We start from the raw sequence: 18,972 nt of genomic DNA, 5'->3' as shown, positions 1-18,972 counted from the left end.
TACCTGGGCCATGTTCTAGAAGACATGACGGCAAGACAAGGGAGAAGTAGAAATGGTCCATAGCTCCTTGGAGTTAACAGTCCAGTGAGGGAAATAGAAAGTAAACCAGAACTCCGTAAAGTGAGGCAGTGCTTGAATGAGCCTGCACAGATGATACGAGAACAGTTGAGGAGGGGTGCTGAAGACGTAATACTGAAGCCAAGACCTGGGTGTGATTGGTCATAGGGGTGGGGTACTGCAGGTGCCGCTGTAGGGCTGTAGCAGTTTGATGGAGATGGGACAAAATGCTTTGGACAAAATGAACAGCTACTGTGAAATCCCAGTGCTGAGGAAGAGTATCTTTTCCTCAAGGTCTTTTTCTTCAGAGTGGGGAAAAAAAGCTCGACCCTTAGAGACCCTGAGGAAATGCTTCCCTTCTCACAGAAAACCAGCTCCCTCTGTGCTAACAGTCCCGCAGATCTCAGCCAGCTCCTGGTTGAAGCCTTTCCCAGAGAGCCACATAAGGGAGAAGCCCCCAGTCAACAGGGGTGGGTTTGCCCTTACAGGAATCAGTGACCTTCAAGGATGTGGCCGTGCTTTTCACCCAGGATGAGTGGGCGCAGCTGAGTCCTGCCCAGAGGGCCCTGTACAGGGATGTCATGCTCGAGAACTACAGCAACGTGGTGTCCCTGGGTAAGTGGGAGCCTCTGGAGGCTCATCTTCAAATGGGAGGTTTCTTTGGAATCCTTGAACTGGTTCCATACAGCAGTTTGGATTGGGAGTGAGCTGTTCTAAGGATGTTATGTCTGTGCCTCTCCTTTGTGTCCTGGGTACAGGGCTCTTTGGAGTCTAAGTGCAGCTGTCTCAAAGGCGACTAGAAGTCAAATCCTCCCTCCCTTCTAGTAGGGAGAAGGACAGGAACAGATTGGCTTTGTCACCCCTGAATCTTCTTTTCCTCCTCCTGGGAACTCTCCTCTGCCCTGGGCCCCTATCATGTCACCTTTTCCAGGAAGTTCCAGGTCTCATCCTTGCAGTGATTTTATCTCTGGTATGAACAGATATGGCCCTTTTTTTTTCCCCCTCAAAAACAGGACTCTTAGGACCCAAACCAGATATGTTCTCCCAGTTGGGAAAAGGGGAAGAGTGGATGCCAGAGGACTCCTTGGGAGGCTTCTGTCTTGGTAAGCATCCTGCATGTGGGAGGCACTGGGCGACTCAGCATGTGCACTGGGCCTGTGGATTGAGAAACCAGTATCTTTTCCCTTCACGTCCACCTAAATGCTTTGTTGCCACATTTGTCCCCGTGTGCGTTTGGCACTCCTTTCTTGTGGCAGTTTTGCCTCTCTGGACTGTCCTTTCTGTGAGTTTTCTTCTTTCTCTGTTTGGCACAGATGGGCAGCTCTGTGCCACGCACTGTGCTGTGTGTCCTGTTGTTCCCTAAGCACCCGAGCATGCAGTCTCTGCTCAGACTCCTCCAGTGAGGAGGGAGAGCACTGGGTTACACACAGCTGAGCTTCTGGTCCTCAGGGCCGGTCACTGTGTGCCCACTGAGGCAGCTCTTCCAGACAAACAGCGCAGATTTCTTCCACCACTTCCATGTTTGTTCATCCACATGTACCTACACCCAGCATTTTATTGTTCTTCACCTTCTGCCGGTGCTGCGCTGGGCTGTAAGTACCATACAAGCACAGCCAGATTTATCGCATGTTTTGTTTTGCTCAGACCCAGCAAAGTGCTTGGCACCTAGTAAGGGGCAAAGACTTGTTGCTTAGGGATACAGAGAACATGCTAGTTTAGTGGCTGTTACTTGTTTTGAGGAACCCATTGGATTTGGCAGCTCCAGAGCAGGAACAGGGGTGCCTCTCCCCAAATCCGTGAATACTCTAGAGAGCTATTGCGTTATCCAAGACATTACACCATTTTCACTTTCTGCCAGCATTTCGCCAACTGCAAAATATTTTTAAAAACCTTTTGTTATTGATTTTTCACAGAAACCCAATGAAGTAGGGAGGACTTTGTATCTTACAGTAAATAACTCTACCTAGAATGTCTAGGATCAGATCTGTTACAGAATTTAAATGTCTTAACTCCAAAACTCAGTTATCAAAATCTTTTAACTTGCTTCAGTAGTATGCTGAGTTTGTATGTTTATTACAGCCAAACTAAGGCGTTTTTAGTATTTTACTCTGTATTATACAAGCAGTGTTATAACGAAAAAAGATGGGGTGGGAATTAAAAGAAATGAATCCACTGTCCCAGTACTCTGGCATAATATCATCATTTATTCTTTTTATTCTTCCATTATTCATCATTGACACAAATTCTTTATTGTACTTCTGTGGGGCAGTTGTGAAACTGAAGAGGACTCTTATACCTGGAAGGGATTTTAGAGTCAGGTGTGAGTAATGACATGAAAATCCAGGGGATCATGATTCAGCCCTTCCCAGATGCATTTCACAAACCTCTGCTCCAGGACCTCTTGTTTCTGAATTTCCTCGACACCCCAAACCAAGAGCTGATTCATGAAGGATGATTAGTGGTCAGCCAGTCAGACACGGAAAGAAATCTTATTTTATATCTCCCAATATAGTTTTGGGGTTGGTTTGTTTGTTTTTTGCACCATGAGGCTTGTGGGATCTTAGTTCCCTGACCAGGGATCAAACCCAGGCTCCCGGCAGTGGAAGGGCAGAGACTCAACCCCTGGACCACCAAAGAATGACCCTAATAAAGTTCCTTCAATTTCCTGTTAAAGTTATATTTTTCCTTTTTTAATATAACCTCTTTCCTTTTGTTTTTCAAATTGCTACTATAAGAAATTGGTAGTCATTTCCAAATATTTATTCCCCTCATGTCACTCTCCAATTCTTATTCTTCTTATTTAGTGAGTCATTTTTAGTTTTAGATTTTCTTCGTTCTGTTTCACGTCTTAATTACTGGCTAGGACTTAAAAGACCATATAGAACAATGATAATAAGTTTATCTGTGGCTTTTCAAGGGAGAGGATCTAGAACTTTTCTGTTGTTGCATCAGTCACTCTTGGTTTAGACAGACACTTAATTTTCTTCATAGTAAGGAAAAGTCCTTCTGGTAGCTTTCCTTGAAAATTGTTCTCTTCCCTGGGCTGTGAGCTAGTACACACAGGGAGCTGACTTTTGAGCTCTTGTGGATCAGCACCTTGCGGGGTGATCTCTGGAGATGTGTTAGCTGCCCCATTTCAGACTTACAACCTGTAAGGCAAAGATGATTAACTCTACTTACAAAAATACAAGCTTCTGTGTGGTTAACTAATTTCAGCATATGCAGGGCAAGATGAGGGTTAAATCAGCATGACGCTCAAACTGTCGTTTTCACCCTTCTCCAAGATAGCTTTACTTATACAGAAATTGTTCGCTCAGTAAACCTGAAGAAAACTGCCTCATCCCTCAATTTAAGTAGTTTGCTAGTAACTTTTAACATTTTTTCCTTATTTATTAATCTGTTTATATCTTTTGTTTCTTTTTGTTATATCAATTGCACATTTTGCCCTTTAGCTTTAAATTACCTTTTCTTGAGCTATAAAATGTATTCATTTACAGCTGTGCATGGTTTCCTCTATAATTTTAGGATTTTATGTTATGTCCTCTTTCTCATTTTTATCTGCGTTTTTTTCTCTAAAATTTGTTGAGACATTTTGTAGAGAATTAGCTCTTATTTCTCTTTCATACTATTATTTTATTTTAACACTTAGCATTGTCATTTCCTTTTTTTTTTTTAACTTCAGACAGATGTATGTTGATACTGTAATCCTGTCTACAGAACAGAATATGTACTATTTTGAACAGTCTGAAGAATAGGTAAACAGCCCCCACACTCCATGAAAGTGAAAGTTGCTCAGTCGTGTCCAACTCCTTGCTACCCATGGAGTTCTCCAGGCCAGAACGCTGGAGTGGGTAGCCTTACCCTTCTGCAGGGGATCTTCCCAATCCAGGGATCAAGCGCAGGTCTCCCACACTGTGGGTAGATTCTTTACCAGCTGAGCCACAAGGAAAGCCCAAAAATACTGGTGTATTTTGAACAGTCTGAAGAATAGGCAAACAGCCCTCGCACTCCATGGTCCAGCTTAAGAAACAGAACACAGCTACACCTGTGAAGTTTGATATGTCCTTCCTCATCAAATCTTCCTCCTGTCATACCAGAGAGCCCCCAGCTTGAATTTTACACTAGCTCCAGCGCTGGCTCTTCATGCCCTTCGCCACATTTATCCATCCATGCATGCATGCCAAGTCACTTCAGTGTCCAACTCTTTGCAAAACCATGGACTGTTTTTGGACAGGCTCCTCTGTCCATGGGATTCTCCAGGCAAGAATACTGGAGCGGGTTGCCACTTCATGCTCCAGGAGATCAAACTCGACCCAGGGATCGAACCTGCATTTCTTGTGTTTCCTGCATTGGTAGGAGGATTCTTTACCACTGGTGCCACCTGGGAAGCCCACATTTATCCATAGCTCTGAGCAATGTTGTTTAGCTTTGCCTGCTTTAAAGCTTGATATGTATATATGTATTGTACTACAGTTACCTTTCCACAGCTTGCTTTAAAAAAAAAAAAACTTTTTGGCCAAGCCATATGGGATGGGGGTCTTAGTTCTCCCACCAGGGCTCAAACCCGAGCCACCTGCATTGGAAGCTCAAAGTCTTAACCACTGGACCTCCAGGGAAGTCTCACAGCTTGCATTTTAAAAATCCTTGTTGAGATGTGTAGCTTTAGTCATTTTTAGCTGCACTTGATACTTCTTCAATGGCTATACCTTAATCTGTTTTGTTGACAGACTGTAGGTTGTTTCCAGACTTTTTGCTGCTTTTTGAATACTGCTGACCTGAATATTCTTGTACATGCTTCCTTAAATATTTGGGCCCTGTTTGGGAGTTTCTTAGGTGTTTTCGTGTGTGTAGAAATACTGGGTTTAAGAGTATATACTTTTTCAGCTCTACTGGATAGTTGCGGATTGCTGATTAAATTAATTGGTCCTAATTATACTAATAGTTGATACAAGTTCCTTTTACTTGCCAGATAACATGAACTTGCCAAAGTTCCTGAGAAATGTTATCTCATTGCGATTTTAATTGGCGCTTCCTTGTTTCCTAGTGGAATTGAACATCTTTTCATATGTTGATTATTTGTGTTCTGTGAAATATTAGTATTCTTCCTCCACTTTTCTGTTACAGTTTATCTTATTTGCTTGTAGGAGATATTCAGGAATCTAATACTTTATCAGTTAATATGTGTGCCAGTCTATGGCTATCTTTTCTCTTTCTTTACTGGCTGAAGTTCTTAATCAGTCTTAGTCTTAATGATCTTTATTTTACTGTTTTCTGTGTCCTTTTAAAATGATCCTTTCTACCCTTATATCCATGAGAGAAAGACTTGATCATGTTTTTTCTTGTATTTCAGCTCACCAGGTCCCATTATGTATTTGTTGAATCAAAGCGTAATTGTTTTCTAATAATATTTTCTTTTGTCTTTTTTTTCCTGTATACTGCTGCTGCTGCTAAGTCGCTTCAGTCTGACTCTGTGCGACCCCGTAGACGGCAGCCCACCAGGCTCCTCTGTCCCTGGGATTCTCCAGGCAAGAACACTGGAGTGGGTTGCCATTTCCTTCTCCAGTGTATGAAAGTGAAAAGTGAAAGGGAAGTTGCTCAGTCGTGTCCGACTCTTAGCAGCCCCATGGACTACAGCCTACCAGGCTCCTCTGTCCATGGGATTTTCCAGGCAAGAGTACTGGAGTGGGGTGCCATTGCCTTCTCCATTTTTTCCTGTATAAATCTTATCAAAGTTTCCCTTTTTCAATAAATTTAATAAAGAAATTTTAAACTTTATTGATACTTTCTATCTTATCTTTATTTCATTAAATTGTGCTCTTCATTAGTTCTTTCCTTTGACTTTTTTGGAGTTTGTTCTTTTTCTTTATTTTCAGTATTAAATTTCATCACAATAATACATTTGGTTTAATGAAATTACAGTGTTTATTATGAAAACTGATGGCCTCTTGTCCCTGTTTATCCCTGTTCTCTCCTCTTTAGAAATAACCATTTTCTCTCCTTTCAGCAGATTATTTGATATGTTTGCTTCCATGTCTTCAAGGAATGTGTTTATATTGCTACCTATTGACCTCAGTTTTAGGTATTATTCACTGAATTCCTTCTCTAAAAAGTGAGAAGGAGACTCACTTCCCCAGCTGTTCATCTTACTACCTTTTCCATTCCCTGTCTTCCCAGTATAGTGTATTTTTGGTCAGAGAAATAGTCAGTGTTTAAATTCTGAAGTGCTATTCACAGCTGACCCATGTAGTAATTCTGACTTTTGCCTTTGCTTTCCTAAGCAGTCTTTCATGGGGTTCATTTAGTTTAATTTAATCTCAGACCTTGCCTCACTGTCTGCATCTCTTCTCAAGAAGTTCAGATCAGCTTTCGTCCTAACAATTCCATTTTCCTGGAAAATTCTCTTTTGGAGCAGTCTGACCTGCTCTGTTCTCGCAGGGCCTTGGCTGTCATCCTCCTACAAACCCCATCTTTCCTGGCCCACATGTCCCACGTCATCCTTTTTCTTGGCTTCTTTCTTCCTTTTGTGGCACATATCTTCCAGTAGCTTCCAAAGAAAGGATGGGGGAATAAGTCTTTGGTAACCTAGCATCTGTCAATGTCTTTTTTTCTCCCATAACACTGGTAGAATTCAGCATTGGATGTCTTTTTTTCTTCAGAATTCTGAAGACATTGCTCTAGTATTTTCTAGTCCTCAGTCTGATATTGAGAAATCCAAAATCGTTCAGGTTCTTCATCGTTTGTGATCCATTTTTCCTCTCTAAAAGCTTGCGGGATCTCCTCATATACTCCAGTGTTTCTCAGTGATGGACCCTGTTATGGTCCTATGCTTGGATCCATTAAGCACTGGTGAGCCTTCCATCTGAATTTCTGCCTTGTGGATCTAAGACATTTTATTCTAGTGTTTTTTAATTTCCACCTTCAGCTTTCTCTATTTGCTCTTGATGGTATGCCCAATACTTCCTGAACTCGTCTTGTAATTTTAACTTTTTATTAAAATTTCCATCTTTATGGATTTTTTTTGTTCTACTTTTTGACTGGTTTCTTCAGTTTTGACAGGTGTCTTTTTGACAGGTATCTTCCATTTCATCTATCGTGATTTTTAAAATATTTTAATCAGTCTTTCCCTGTCATTTGTCCATTGCCTAAAAATAGTTGTTTCATTTTTTCCCCCTGGTTTTCCAATTGTTTATGGTGGGAATTTTCTGTTGAGGTTTCAAATTCTGCCATCCTTTTTAATTTCCAAGAACTCTTGTGTTATTTGTAAGCTCTTATTCACATTTTACAATTAAAATATTTTACCTCTAAATATAAAAACACTTTCATCTCCCTTTATAGGAACTGTGTTCTCAGATTTTCTCTTTGATTGCTTAAAAACCTCTTTTTAAGAGGTTTTCCTCAGTTGGGAGACAGGAGCTCTCTCGCTCTTCTGAGTTGGGGAAGACCTGGGGGCAATAAAGTCTTCCTAAACTGACCTTGAGCTTCCCTCGTGGCTCAGACAGTAAAGAATCTGCCTCCAATGCAGAGACCTGGGTTCGATCCCCAGGTCGGGAAGATCTCCTGGAGAAGGGAATGGCAACCTACTCCAGTATTCTTGCCTGGAGAATTCCATGGACAGAGAAGCCTGTTGGGCTATAGTCCACAGGGTCGGAAAGAGCTGGACACGGCTGAAGCACCTAACACACACAAACTGACCAATACTCTATATTTTACCCGCTGCCACTCTCAGATACACCTGATGGTAAAAGGTCTTGAAACTTTTGATGATTTGGAGGAAATTGGGTCAGTTTCTGGTCCCTCTCTGGGTGTGACCTCTTGACTATGTTGTATAGGGTTTGGATCATACTACTCGCATGCCTTGCTTGATACCCTCGAGTTATATATTAATTGTTTAAAACCGTACTTTGTTTTTTTAATTTGGGTCAATGCAGCTATGGGTATTGCTCCTGATTCAGCCCCCATGAAGTGACCTGGGCCCCAGGGAGAACTGACTTGAGGATCCAGTCTTTCCCCATCTCAGTTCATCTCAGTGTGGTAGAGCCAGAGTGTGTTTGACCCCTTGTTGATATACAATTAGATGAGTGTTTTCCTGTAACACAAAACATTAAAAAGCCAATTTTCTCTTATATATAGGTGATAAGTTTTTATGATCACGATCAAGAAAAGGCTTTAATAGACATAGCCGTCTAATAGCTGCTACAAAGGAAAGTTAACAATTGTTTTTATTGAACCAGATTATTGTTATTACTATTTATAAATATTATATTTAAAATAATTATTATTTTGAAAGCTGCTCCCAGATTTTTTAAAGTAGGCTTTTGTTGAAGTAGTTCTAACACAGGAAAATACATAAATTATAAGTATAATTTTTATAATATAAATACTATAAAAAGTATAACCAGCACCTATATCAAGACATAGAATGTTACTTGAATACCAGAAACCCCCTCCCATCTTCTCTGTTTCTTTTGTCCTAAAGATAATTACTACCCTGACCATAGCTTTGCTTTGCCTGTTTTAAAACGTTTAATAAATGGAATCAGACGTGTACTCTTTCGTGTCTGGCTTCTTACCGTCCATGGTGTGTTTGAGATTCATCCGTGTTGTCGCATCCTGCAGTAGTTGGTTCATTCACATTGAAGTATGACCTTTCACTGTGTAAAGCCACTACCATTTGTACATTCTGCTATTGCTACACCTTTGTTTTCTTTCTAGCTTGGAGCTCTCAGTAGTGCTGAAACTATTATGAACATTCTTGTGCATCTTTTAGAGAACATACATTATACATTTCTCTTGAGCATATAGCTAGGGGTGCTAAGTTCGTGGGTATGCAAGTTTAATGTACTTAAACCAAATAGTTTAAGTGGTTATACCAGTTTATACTCTAGCCAGCAGGATATGAGGGCCATATCCTCTTATGTACTTAGTATTGTCATTAAATATTTTCACCCTTCTAGAAGATGTATGGAGTGTCTCATTGTATCTCAACTTATGACTGAAGTTGATCATCTTTTAGCTTTTTTATGAATCATTTAATATTCTTTTTTGTAAAATTTGTATAAGTCTTTCCCCTATTTTCTATTTAGTTGGCTGATCTTTCCTCATTGATATATTGTAGGGTTGCATATTTGGGGTTTGCTCCTTTGTCATATAGGCATATTGTAAATATTATTTCACATCTGAAATAATGGTGTTACTTGATAAACCAAAGTTCTAAATTTTTAGGATAATCCAATTAATCAGGGTATTCTCCCCTTATAGTTAATGTGTTTTGTGTTCTACTAAAGACATTCAAAGTCTTGGAGATCTTCTGTGTTTTCCTCTATGGAAGATTTATTTTCCTTATTTTCCATATAGGCTTTCAGTTGACCCAGGATCATTTACTGAAAAGACTATCTTTCTCCCCGTTGTATGCAGTGTGCCTACCTTTGTTGTACATATAGGGACTACATGTGCATAGGTCTGATTCTGGGCCTATAATCTGTCCCATTGGCCTGTTTCTATGTTTGACTGCGCTGGGTTTTCACTGCTATACGTGGGCTTTCTCTAGTTGTGGCCTGTGAGGACTGCTCTTCATCGTGGTGCATGGGCTTCTCATTGTGGTGGCCTCTCTTGTGGCCCTTAGGCTCTAGAGCACAGGCTGAGCAGCTGTGGTACGTGGGCTTAGTTGCTTGAAGGCGTATGGGATTTTCTGGGACCAAGATCAAACCTGTGTACCCTCCATTGGCTGGAGGATTGTTAACCACTGGACTCCCAGGAAAGCCCCTGTGAGAAGGTTTTAAACTGAAGATTCAATTTATTTATTAGATATAGGACCATTCAGATTTTCTGGTTTTGTGTGTGTGTGTGTGTATCTGTTTTGGTATACTGTACATTCCTAGAACTTAGTCTTTTAATTTATTGGCATAAAGTTTCCTCATTATGTTATTATCTTATAAATCTCTTTAGAATCTGTTTTGATGTTACTTTTATCATTACTTTGTTAAATTTATTTGTTTTTAATTGGAGGGTAATAAATAAAATCTAATTGGAGCTTTACATTGATGTGTGGGTTTCTGCCATATATCAGCATGAATCAGCCGTAGGCATACATATGTCCCCTCCCTCTTGAGCTTCCTTCCCACCTCCCACCTCATCCCACCCTTCTAGGTTGTCACAGAACACCTGGTTGAGCCCCCTTCTTCATACAGCAAATTCCCACCAGCTATCTGTTTTACATATGGGAATGTTTATGTTTTAATGCTGCTCTCTCAGTTTGTCCCACCCCCTCCTCCCACACTGTGTCCACAAGTCTGTTCTCTCTGTCTGTGTCTCTATTGCTATATCATTCTTGATACTGGTAATATGTGCCTTCTTTCTTTCTCTGTTAGTCTTGATAGAGGTCTGTCGATTTTTAATTAAGTTATTGATTTCTGTTACTTTTGTTATTCGTTTCTCTTCTGTATTTAATATTCTATTTTTCTGATTTCTTGAGATTGATAATTGATACAGACAGATAAACATTTCTTTCTAACCATGCTGTAGCTACATTCTGTTATGTTTCGTGTTTCTGTTACCATTTAGTTTACAATATTTTCAAGCTTTGTTGTGATTTCCTCTTTTTTTAATCAGTTATTTTAAAATGTATGGACTAGTTTTAAAATATCTGGGGATTTTCTAACTACCTTTTTGGTATTTTGCTGTTTATTTCTGGTGTAATTCTACTGAGTTCAGAGTACACATTCTGAATGATCTGTGTCCTGTGAAATGTGTTTATTCTACTTTGGTGGTGGTGGTTTAATCACTTAAGTTGTGTCTGACTCCTGCGAGCCCATGGACTGTATGTAGCCCACTAGGCTCCTCTGTCCATGGGATTTCCCAGGCAAGAATACTGGAGTGGGTTGCCATTTCCTTCTCTATTTTGGTTAATGTTATGTATGGACTTAAATATATATATTCTGTCATTGCTGGGTATGGTTCCAAATATTCAGTGTATCATTTAGGTCAAGTTTATCTTATGGCTCAGATCACCCCTCTTCTTAATGGTTTGATTTCCGAGTTTTTGAGAATGGTGTGCAAATATATCTATCATTGTTAAGATTTCCTTTTTCCTTTTATTGTCCCAATTTTTACTTTATACATTTTGAAGTTATGTTACATGAAAGTATAGATTTGTTATATATTCCTAGATACTTGAACAAACCTTTAGTCAATATGAACAATTTAAAAGTCTGTTTTCTCTAATTAAATGAGATTTGTCTGATAGTAGTATAGGTACACCACCTTTCTTGTGGTTAGTGCTTGCTTGGTACATCCTTTTCTATTTCTTTTTATTTCTGGGTCTATATCTCTGGTAATACTCTCATGAGTGGCTTATAGTTGGATTTATTTTTTTAAATACAGTCTCACAACCTTAGTTTTTAATAGGATAATTTAGACCAGTTGCTAATATATATATAGTATTGGCTGTCTGCTGTTTTATTATTTATTTTCAATTTTGCTCACTTGCTTTAAATCTCTTTTTTGTCTTCTATTTTGCCTTCTCTTGAATCAACTATTTTTATTGTTCTATATTCCCCCATAAGAGCTTGCATCTTCTTTAACTGTCTTTTATTGCTAAGTCTAGTAAATAAAACCAGCTTATTACTATCCAAAATAAGTAATTCCCAGGCAATGCTAATAACTTGAAATAATTCTATTTTCTTTCATCTTTTGTGTTAACTTTTCTTATGTATTTTAATTATGTACATATGTTCAACCTCTCAAGACACTGCTAGTATTATTTTGTGCAATAATATTTTTTAAGTGATTTTGTTTGTTTATTTTTATTTTGACTGTGCTGGCTCTTCCTTGTTGCATATGCTTTTCTCTAGTTGCAGGGAGTGGAGGCTATTCTTTAGCTGTCCTCTTCTGGGCTTCCCTGGTGGCTCAGACGGTAGAGAATCTGCCTGCAATGAGGGAGACCTGGGTTCGATCCCTGGGTTGGGAAGATCCCCTGGAGGAGGGCACGGTAACTCACTCCAGTATTCTTGCCTGGAGAATCCCCATGGACAGAGGAGCCTGGCGGGCTGCAGTCCACGGGGTCACAAAGAGTCAGACACGACTGAGCGACTGAGCACGGCACACATTCGTCTCTTCTGCTATGTCCCATAATATACTCAATCCATCTACTGAGTTCTTTATTTCATTTATTATATTCTTCAGTTCTAGAATTTTCACTTGATTCTTTGGTTCCAGTTCTCTGTTAAAATTCTCATTCGTATCTGTTTTATTTAACATAATATTCACACTTATATTTAAACCCCATGTCTGATAACTTTGGTATCTGAGTTCTGAGGATCTCTTGTCTATTATTTGCTTTTTATCCTGATTCAATGATTTCATAGTACTCCTGGTACTTTAAGACTGAATCCTAGACGTTATGTATGAAGGAGTGAGTAGGCTCTGGATGATGTTATTTTCTCTCCAGAGAAAGCTTGCCTTCCCTCTGGTAGACAGCTGGAGTGAAAGCAAACCTTCCTAATCCATCCAGGGACTCTTTAGCTGGAGATTGGGTTGAATGTTCATGAAGCCTTTGCTAACTGAGTTGTAGCCCTCCAGGAGTGCCAGCTGAAAGTTTTATATGTTTACTGTGATCACCACTCACCCCACCCCGAGGAGGTCCTGAACTCCAATATTTGGCTCAACGGTACTATAAGACTATAGAGAATTCTGAATTTCTACTTAGCTTAGTTTCTTGCCTTGAGAAACTTAAGAATTCATCAAATTCTGTGAGGAAAAAAACTGGATCACCTCTCTGCATTTTTCTTCTCTCTCAAATGTTAGACTATCAAGTTGGCCTCAAGTGATATCTGATGACTTTAGACAGATTCTTTTTTCAGTGCAGATTTTTTTCAGTAATTTTTTGCAATAATATTGATCTGCCACAGGGCCACTCTATCAGGTCCAGAAGCATAATTCAGTTCTTAAGATTTGGGGATTTGGCAAAACAGGTGTTTAAACATTCTTTTCTTTTGAGTGAAGATATGTTATTCTAAGCTCACAAGGATTTTAGCCTTGAAGTACACCTGTTTAACTTTCTTTTCCAGATAAGTACAAGGAGATGATGATGATGATAATGATTATAGCTCTTTATAGATTTTCTGGAGGGAGTAAGAGAAAAAAGTTTTGAGGGAGGCTTGTTTTTGATAGGCTTTCCCAGGAATCTTTGCATCATCTATGTTAACATCAAGTGCTTACCATTGCATTTCTTGGTACAAAGTGTTAAATAGACAAACTAAAAGACGTTCACAAATATGTACCAGAAATTAATGTTCATTCAAATTCTGCTTGTTAATATCAGGCTACCATGAGACCAAGTGAGAATGTTGTTGAGTAAGTGTGGAGTTTGTTTGTGGGGAGAGGAATCATCTCATCAGACAACTCATGAGACCATGGCCCATATCCCGGTAGCAGAGTCCCATTTCTAATGACCAGTGTAGTGCTTTCCCAAAATTCAGGGTCTTGCCTCCAAGACATACTGGATGTATCCTGGCAGATGTTCTGCTTTGTTCCAGATTTTCTGTGCTGACATATATATCATCATGGTACATTTTCCTCATATCAATGTCACATTCATATAGGTTTGAAGACATTGCTTCCTTACCAGTAGCGTGCATGTGTGTGAAGTCACTTCAGTTTGTGTCCGACTCTTTGCAACCCTATGGACTGCAGCTCACCAGGCTACTCTGTCCATGGGATTCCCCAGGCAAGAATACTGGAGGGGGTTGCCATTTCCTCCTCAAGGGAGTCTTCCCGACCCAGGGATCAAACTGGTGTCACTTCTGTCTCCTGCATTGGCAGTCAGGTTCTTTACCACTAGTGCCACCTGGGAAGCCCTTAGCACAGCAGAAAGTCCTAACTTTATTAGTAGATATCAGTGTTTCACAGCCTAACTTTTTGTTTTCCATCTGAATGCTGAAATGAGTTTACAGAACATAAATGCTGATTTTAGTAGTTATTCTGAAAGCTGAACTTTTTTTCTACCAGGTGTTGACCTCTAGTTGCAGTGGTTTCTTAAGGCCACATCTAGGTTATTTTAAAGCCCATATCACTAAAATAGATAAGATGCATGTTTTTTTTTTTTTTTTTCCTTATCTGTTAGCATATTGCTGTCTGTATAGGTTTTTTGAGACTTTAAAATTCAGGTAACTTCTCTGTAATCACAAAGAAAATAAATATTTTACTCAGGCCTATGATTTGTGAATGCCATCTCCACATTTTCCTGCTTCATACACAGTATATTTGATCAACCCAGTCCTGCCATGTCTTCTATCCACCTTTTCTCCCCTTTTTCTATATTCATTTCAAGAAGTCTTCAAAATTGCAACTTCTTTGTTAGCATTATAAACAAGGTCATGTACTTATCCCAACTAGATGTTTTACTATGATAAAACAGACATGTTTATTTTTAATGTCTTTCAGACTGGGTGATTACACCTATGAATAAGAAATCTATTCTCAAGACAGATATTCCTGAAGGAGAATTGGGTCAGTGGATGAGAAAGGAAAGATTCACTAGAGATAGTTGCTGGAAATATGATAGCCTGTTGGAATGGCAGCATGGAGGCCAGGAGATAAACTTGAAGCAAGTGGTGCTTGCTCATGAGAAAACTTCATCTGTGGTTGGTGACCAGAAATGTGATGAATCTGGAAAACATGGCACCATGAACTCATCTTTTGTTCAGAGTCAGGGATTTCAGTCTAGCAAAAAAGCCTTTGAATGTATTGAGTGTGGAAAAGTCTTCACTAAGAGTTCAACCCTCAATAAACATCAGAAGATTCATAGTGAAAAACTTAATGCAAATCAGAAAATTGTTATTAAAGAGAAGCGATATGAATGTAGAGAATGTGGGAAGGCCTTTCACCAGAGCACACACCTCATCCATCACCAAAGAATTCACACTGGTGAGAAGCCATATGAATGTAAGGAATGTGGCAAGGCCTTCTCAGTGAGCTCCTCACTTACTTATCATCAGAAAATTCATACTGGAGAGAAACCTTTTGAATGCAACTTATGTGGAAAAGCTTTTATCCGAAACATACACCTTGCCCACCATCACAGAATACATACTGGAGAGAAACCTTTTAAATGTAATATATGTGACAAAGCCTTTGTGTGTAGGGCACATCTTACCAAACACCAGAATATTCATAGTGGAGAGAAACCCTATAAATGTAATGAATGTGGGAAAGCCTTCAATCAGAGTACAAGTTTTCTTCAGCATCAGAGAATTCACACTGGAGAGAAGCCTTTTGAATGTAATGAATGTGGAAAGGCCTTCAGGGTGAACTCTTCCCTTACTGAACATCAAAGGATTCATACCGGAGAGAAACCTTATAAATGTAATGAATGTGGGAAAGCGTTCAGGGATAATTCATCCTTTGCCCGACATCGGAAAATTCATACTGGGGAGAAACCTTACAGATGTGGTTTGTGTGAGAAAGCCTTCAGGGACCAATCAGCCCTAGCCCAACATCAGAGAATTCATACAGGGGAGAAGCCTTATACATGTAATATATGTGAGAAAGCCTTCAGCGACCATTCAGCCCTCACTCAGCATAAGAGAATTCATACCAGAGAAAAACCTTACAAATGTAAAATCTGTGGGAAAGCCTTTATCCGAAGTACACACCTGACTCAACATCAGAGGATTCACACAGGAGAGAAACCCTATAAATGTAATAAATGTGGGAAAGCTTTTAACCAGACTGCAAACCTCATTCAGCATCAGAGACATCATATAGGAGAAAAGTGACATGGAAGAGCCTTGAGACTGAATGTATTAATTATTGAATGCAGGAGAATAACCATGAAAGCTTACTTGAAGATAGTCATTTTGTTTTTACTGAGAATCAAGGTTCACACTAGTATGGGTTTGAGACCTTAAGAATGGCAAGCACTCTTCAATTAGTCTGAATTACCAAGTATCAGAAGCAGAATGGACCTTCATTAACAACAGAATAATTTCTATGGTGAACTAATGTTCACCATTAAGAGAAATTATAAAGTTGTAAAAATTAAGGTTGAGAAGCAAAGGAACAAAAAAGAAAGTGGTCTATAAGCATTTTACTTTACTTGTAGGAGGCTTTCTACCTTTAATGGAACCCTTTGTTTTCTTCACCCCCCACAACTGACACCAGTGTAAAGAAAGTGCAATTATCTATGCATTGGCCCAGGAGTTAAATTATGCTTCCTGCCTTCTGCTTCAAACCACCTTTTGTCAGATTTCCCGGCTCATATGTCCACTGGCTTCTTACTTGTATTCTTCTCCTGGGATAATTCATTTGAACAGTGTGTCCTTATTTGATTTAGCAACTCCTAATTGGTAGCATCACGTCAATTGCTCTTGAGGACTGGTGACTTGACCTCATACACAGCTCTTATGATTCTGGATATTGCGCTAAACCCAGCTTTCAGAACACGGGACCCCTGTCTGGAAGGCAGAGGTTGATCTAAATTCCTGAGTTACCCAGTTCCTCTGGGCTTCAGCTTGACTCTCACCCTTGGATAATCCCTAAATTAGGGACACAGTCTGTGCAGACATTTTCTTCCAATTGTTCTGCATTGTAGTACTCTACACATGGCAGTCAGGGGCATGCTCAACTTTGGGTGTGATGATTCTAAAACCTAGAGGTGTTCTGGGCCAACTCTGCTTCTGTGACTTGCCATTTCATGATGTGCAACTGATGAGGTTAGAGTTTCAGGCGGGTTGTCAGAGTGCTCTTAACCACCCTTTCCTTTGGCTGGGCAGTCCTCTGTATCCACTGCATTAGAGTATATTTGTTGCTCCCAGAATATTGAACTGCTGGATCCTGGTCCTTGCCTTCCTGTTGTCCACTTTTCTGAAGGTATCAACTCTGTGTTCACAGAAGATGGAGAGAGCTTTGAATTTCTGATTTTGCACTTAAAAGTTGCCATTTCCTCTCCGCCACCTGGGTATTCTACCATTTAAAGATTAGCCCATTCTGACAGTCCTGAGCAGCGTGCTGAGTAATTCCATGGAGTGATCCGCAGCACTGTGACGTTCTCTGGCAGGGGCTGCTCCCAGAAGTCGGAGTGATACTCTAGTCCTGCAGGTGCAGTTCCCTTACTATCTTTAATTCTTTAGTGCTGTCAGTAGAAATCACAGATAAAATAACATCCATGTGCCTTCAAACACAGCCCCTCATGGCATCTCCCCTTCCCCATCGCAAAGAATGGGGAGCCCACACTACTGCAGGCTGGAGCATGCGACAAGGCATGGAGGTGGAAGAGCATGTCAGCTGTCATCTGGGAAGCTGTGTGGCAGGTTCCTGGTCTGTGAAAGTGCTCTCCATCAAGTTGGGTGACCTGCCAGCCCCCATGAAAGCTGTAAATTAGCTCCAAGTTACAGGAGAGGATATTCTTTGTGATGGTGGAGTCGGGACTTCAGGTTGAACATAGACTTGGAAGCTTCCAGTAGCTTTAAAGCCCCAAATTCTCTAAATTCAGCCACCACCTAATAAAGGCCGCCTACCTGGGTTGCTATCTCCTGTTAGGTGATCAACAACTAATCCTTTCTCCCCGGATGAGCTGCAGGTGGAGCAGAACTTCAAGAGGTTGCGTGGAATCCACCGTGCCCTGGGCCCATACATGTTCGTCGGTAGCTTCTCATGGCTGGCAAGCCCCAGATCCAACAATAAACTTGGAAAACTGCTCACAGCTGCAGAGATCTGCTTTCAGTCCTATCCCTGTGTCCCGCTGGTCCTGTTACCTCCTTACCTTGAATCCCTCACAAGAAACACATTTCTCAGCTGAGTTCTTCCTTTTGCTTTTAATAAGAGCTGTTGCCCCTTGGTGTTTGCTTGCCTTTGGGCTAAGGTTCCTGCTGCCACTCATTCCAGTGACAGCTGCAGCAGCTGTCCTCCCAGCATTAGTGCAGTCTGATGGCCCTCCACCCAATGACAGTCCATTTTCCCTGAGACCGCTCCTGTTAGGCTTGGGTCTTCATGAAATTAGACCTCTGAGATGACTAGTCACTCCCTTGTCTGGGAAGGCAAAAATAAATGGCCTGTTAGAAATGCCTGAGCCGACTTGGATGTATTTATGATTCATCTGACCTGACTATTAGCAGTGACTTTATTCTGCCACGTTATTAACGCCTTATGTATGACCTTCTCAGCTAAGGGAGCCGAAAGTTGCCTGGGTGCTATTTTGTGCTTTTTAAATCTGAAGTAGTCTGACTCTGCACGCCAGCAGTCTGACCTTTGGCTTAACCCCAAAAGTGCATTTTTGAGAACTCTGACTTGGAGTCCCTCAGCCACCTTTGCTTCTGCCAGGCAGTCTGCATGGCGTTAGAAGAGTTGAGCAATTACTGACAGGGGCTTTTCTTTACCCAGGCCTCCGAGATGGAGCAGTTCATTCTGTAACTCGATCTTCTAGCTTTGCTGATAGACACTGAGACAGAAGATGAGGGTCACTGGGACCCTTCATGCTCAGCACATCCAGCCCACCCCTCACTACCCCCTGGTGGCACAAAGACTTCCCAGCACACCAACGTCTATACTGTCTCAAAATAATGAGACTGAACGTGTGGCAGAGGAAGTGCTGAGCCAGTGTACCCATCCCATTCATCTGGACTCTAGCAAAAGGACACAGAAGCAGACCTAGAACCCGTCTCCCATACCAGTGCTTTCCTAGTGCTTTGGAATTGCCCAGTGATTTTTGGAATTGCCCTTAGAAGTACCAATTCTACTCTGGCTGGGGAAGTGTTTGAGTAGAGAATTAGCTTGTAGACTTTTTGTTATATTCTTCAATGTCTCCAGGCTCCCATGAATAGCTACTGAAAGTGCCAGCTCCTGAGGGAAAATTAATTTCTCCAAGTTTCCCCACTCAAATTCTCTCATCAGGACTTCCTCATCGCCAGCTGATGCATTTTG

The 18,972-nt window shown here is 40.6% G+C and overlaps 1 protein-coding gene across 50 annotated transcripts in view; it reads left to right on the top strand.

Annotated features, from left to right (window-relative positions):
- Positions 1–18,118, top strand: part of ZNF454 (zinc finger protein 454) — a 48,132-nt gene extending 30,014 nt beyond the window's left edge. For 41 of the 50 annotated variants that reach the window (XM_060416116.1, XM_060416134.1, XM_060416133.1 and 38 more), the window contains 3 exons: positions 546–672; positions 1,071–1,160; positions 14,497–18,118. In XM_060416116.1, the coding sequence (XP_060272099.1) occupies positions 546–672; positions 1,071–1,160; positions 14,497–15,830 (1,551 nt within the window). In that variant the 3' untranslated portion in view covers positions 15,831–18,118. The remainder of the gene's footprint in view (positions 1–545; positions 673–1,070; positions 1,161–14,496) is intronic. The other 9 variants (XM_060416139.1, XM_060416137.1, XM_060416138.1 and 6 more) reach the window with 3 other exon arrangements.
- The last annotated feature ends 854 nt before the right edge of the window (positions 18,119–18,972 follow it).

This window comes from Ovis aries, chromosome 5, assembly GCF_016772045.2.
Source record: "Ovis aries strain OAR_USU_Benz2616 breed Rambouillet chromosome 5, ARS-UI_Ramb_v3.0, whole genome shotgun sequence".
NCBI classification, from domain to species: domain Eukaryota; kingdom Metazoa; phylum Chordata; class Mammalia; order Artiodactyla; family Bovidae; genus Ovis; species Ovis aries.
This window is presented reverse-complemented; position numbering and strand designations above follow the sequence as displayed.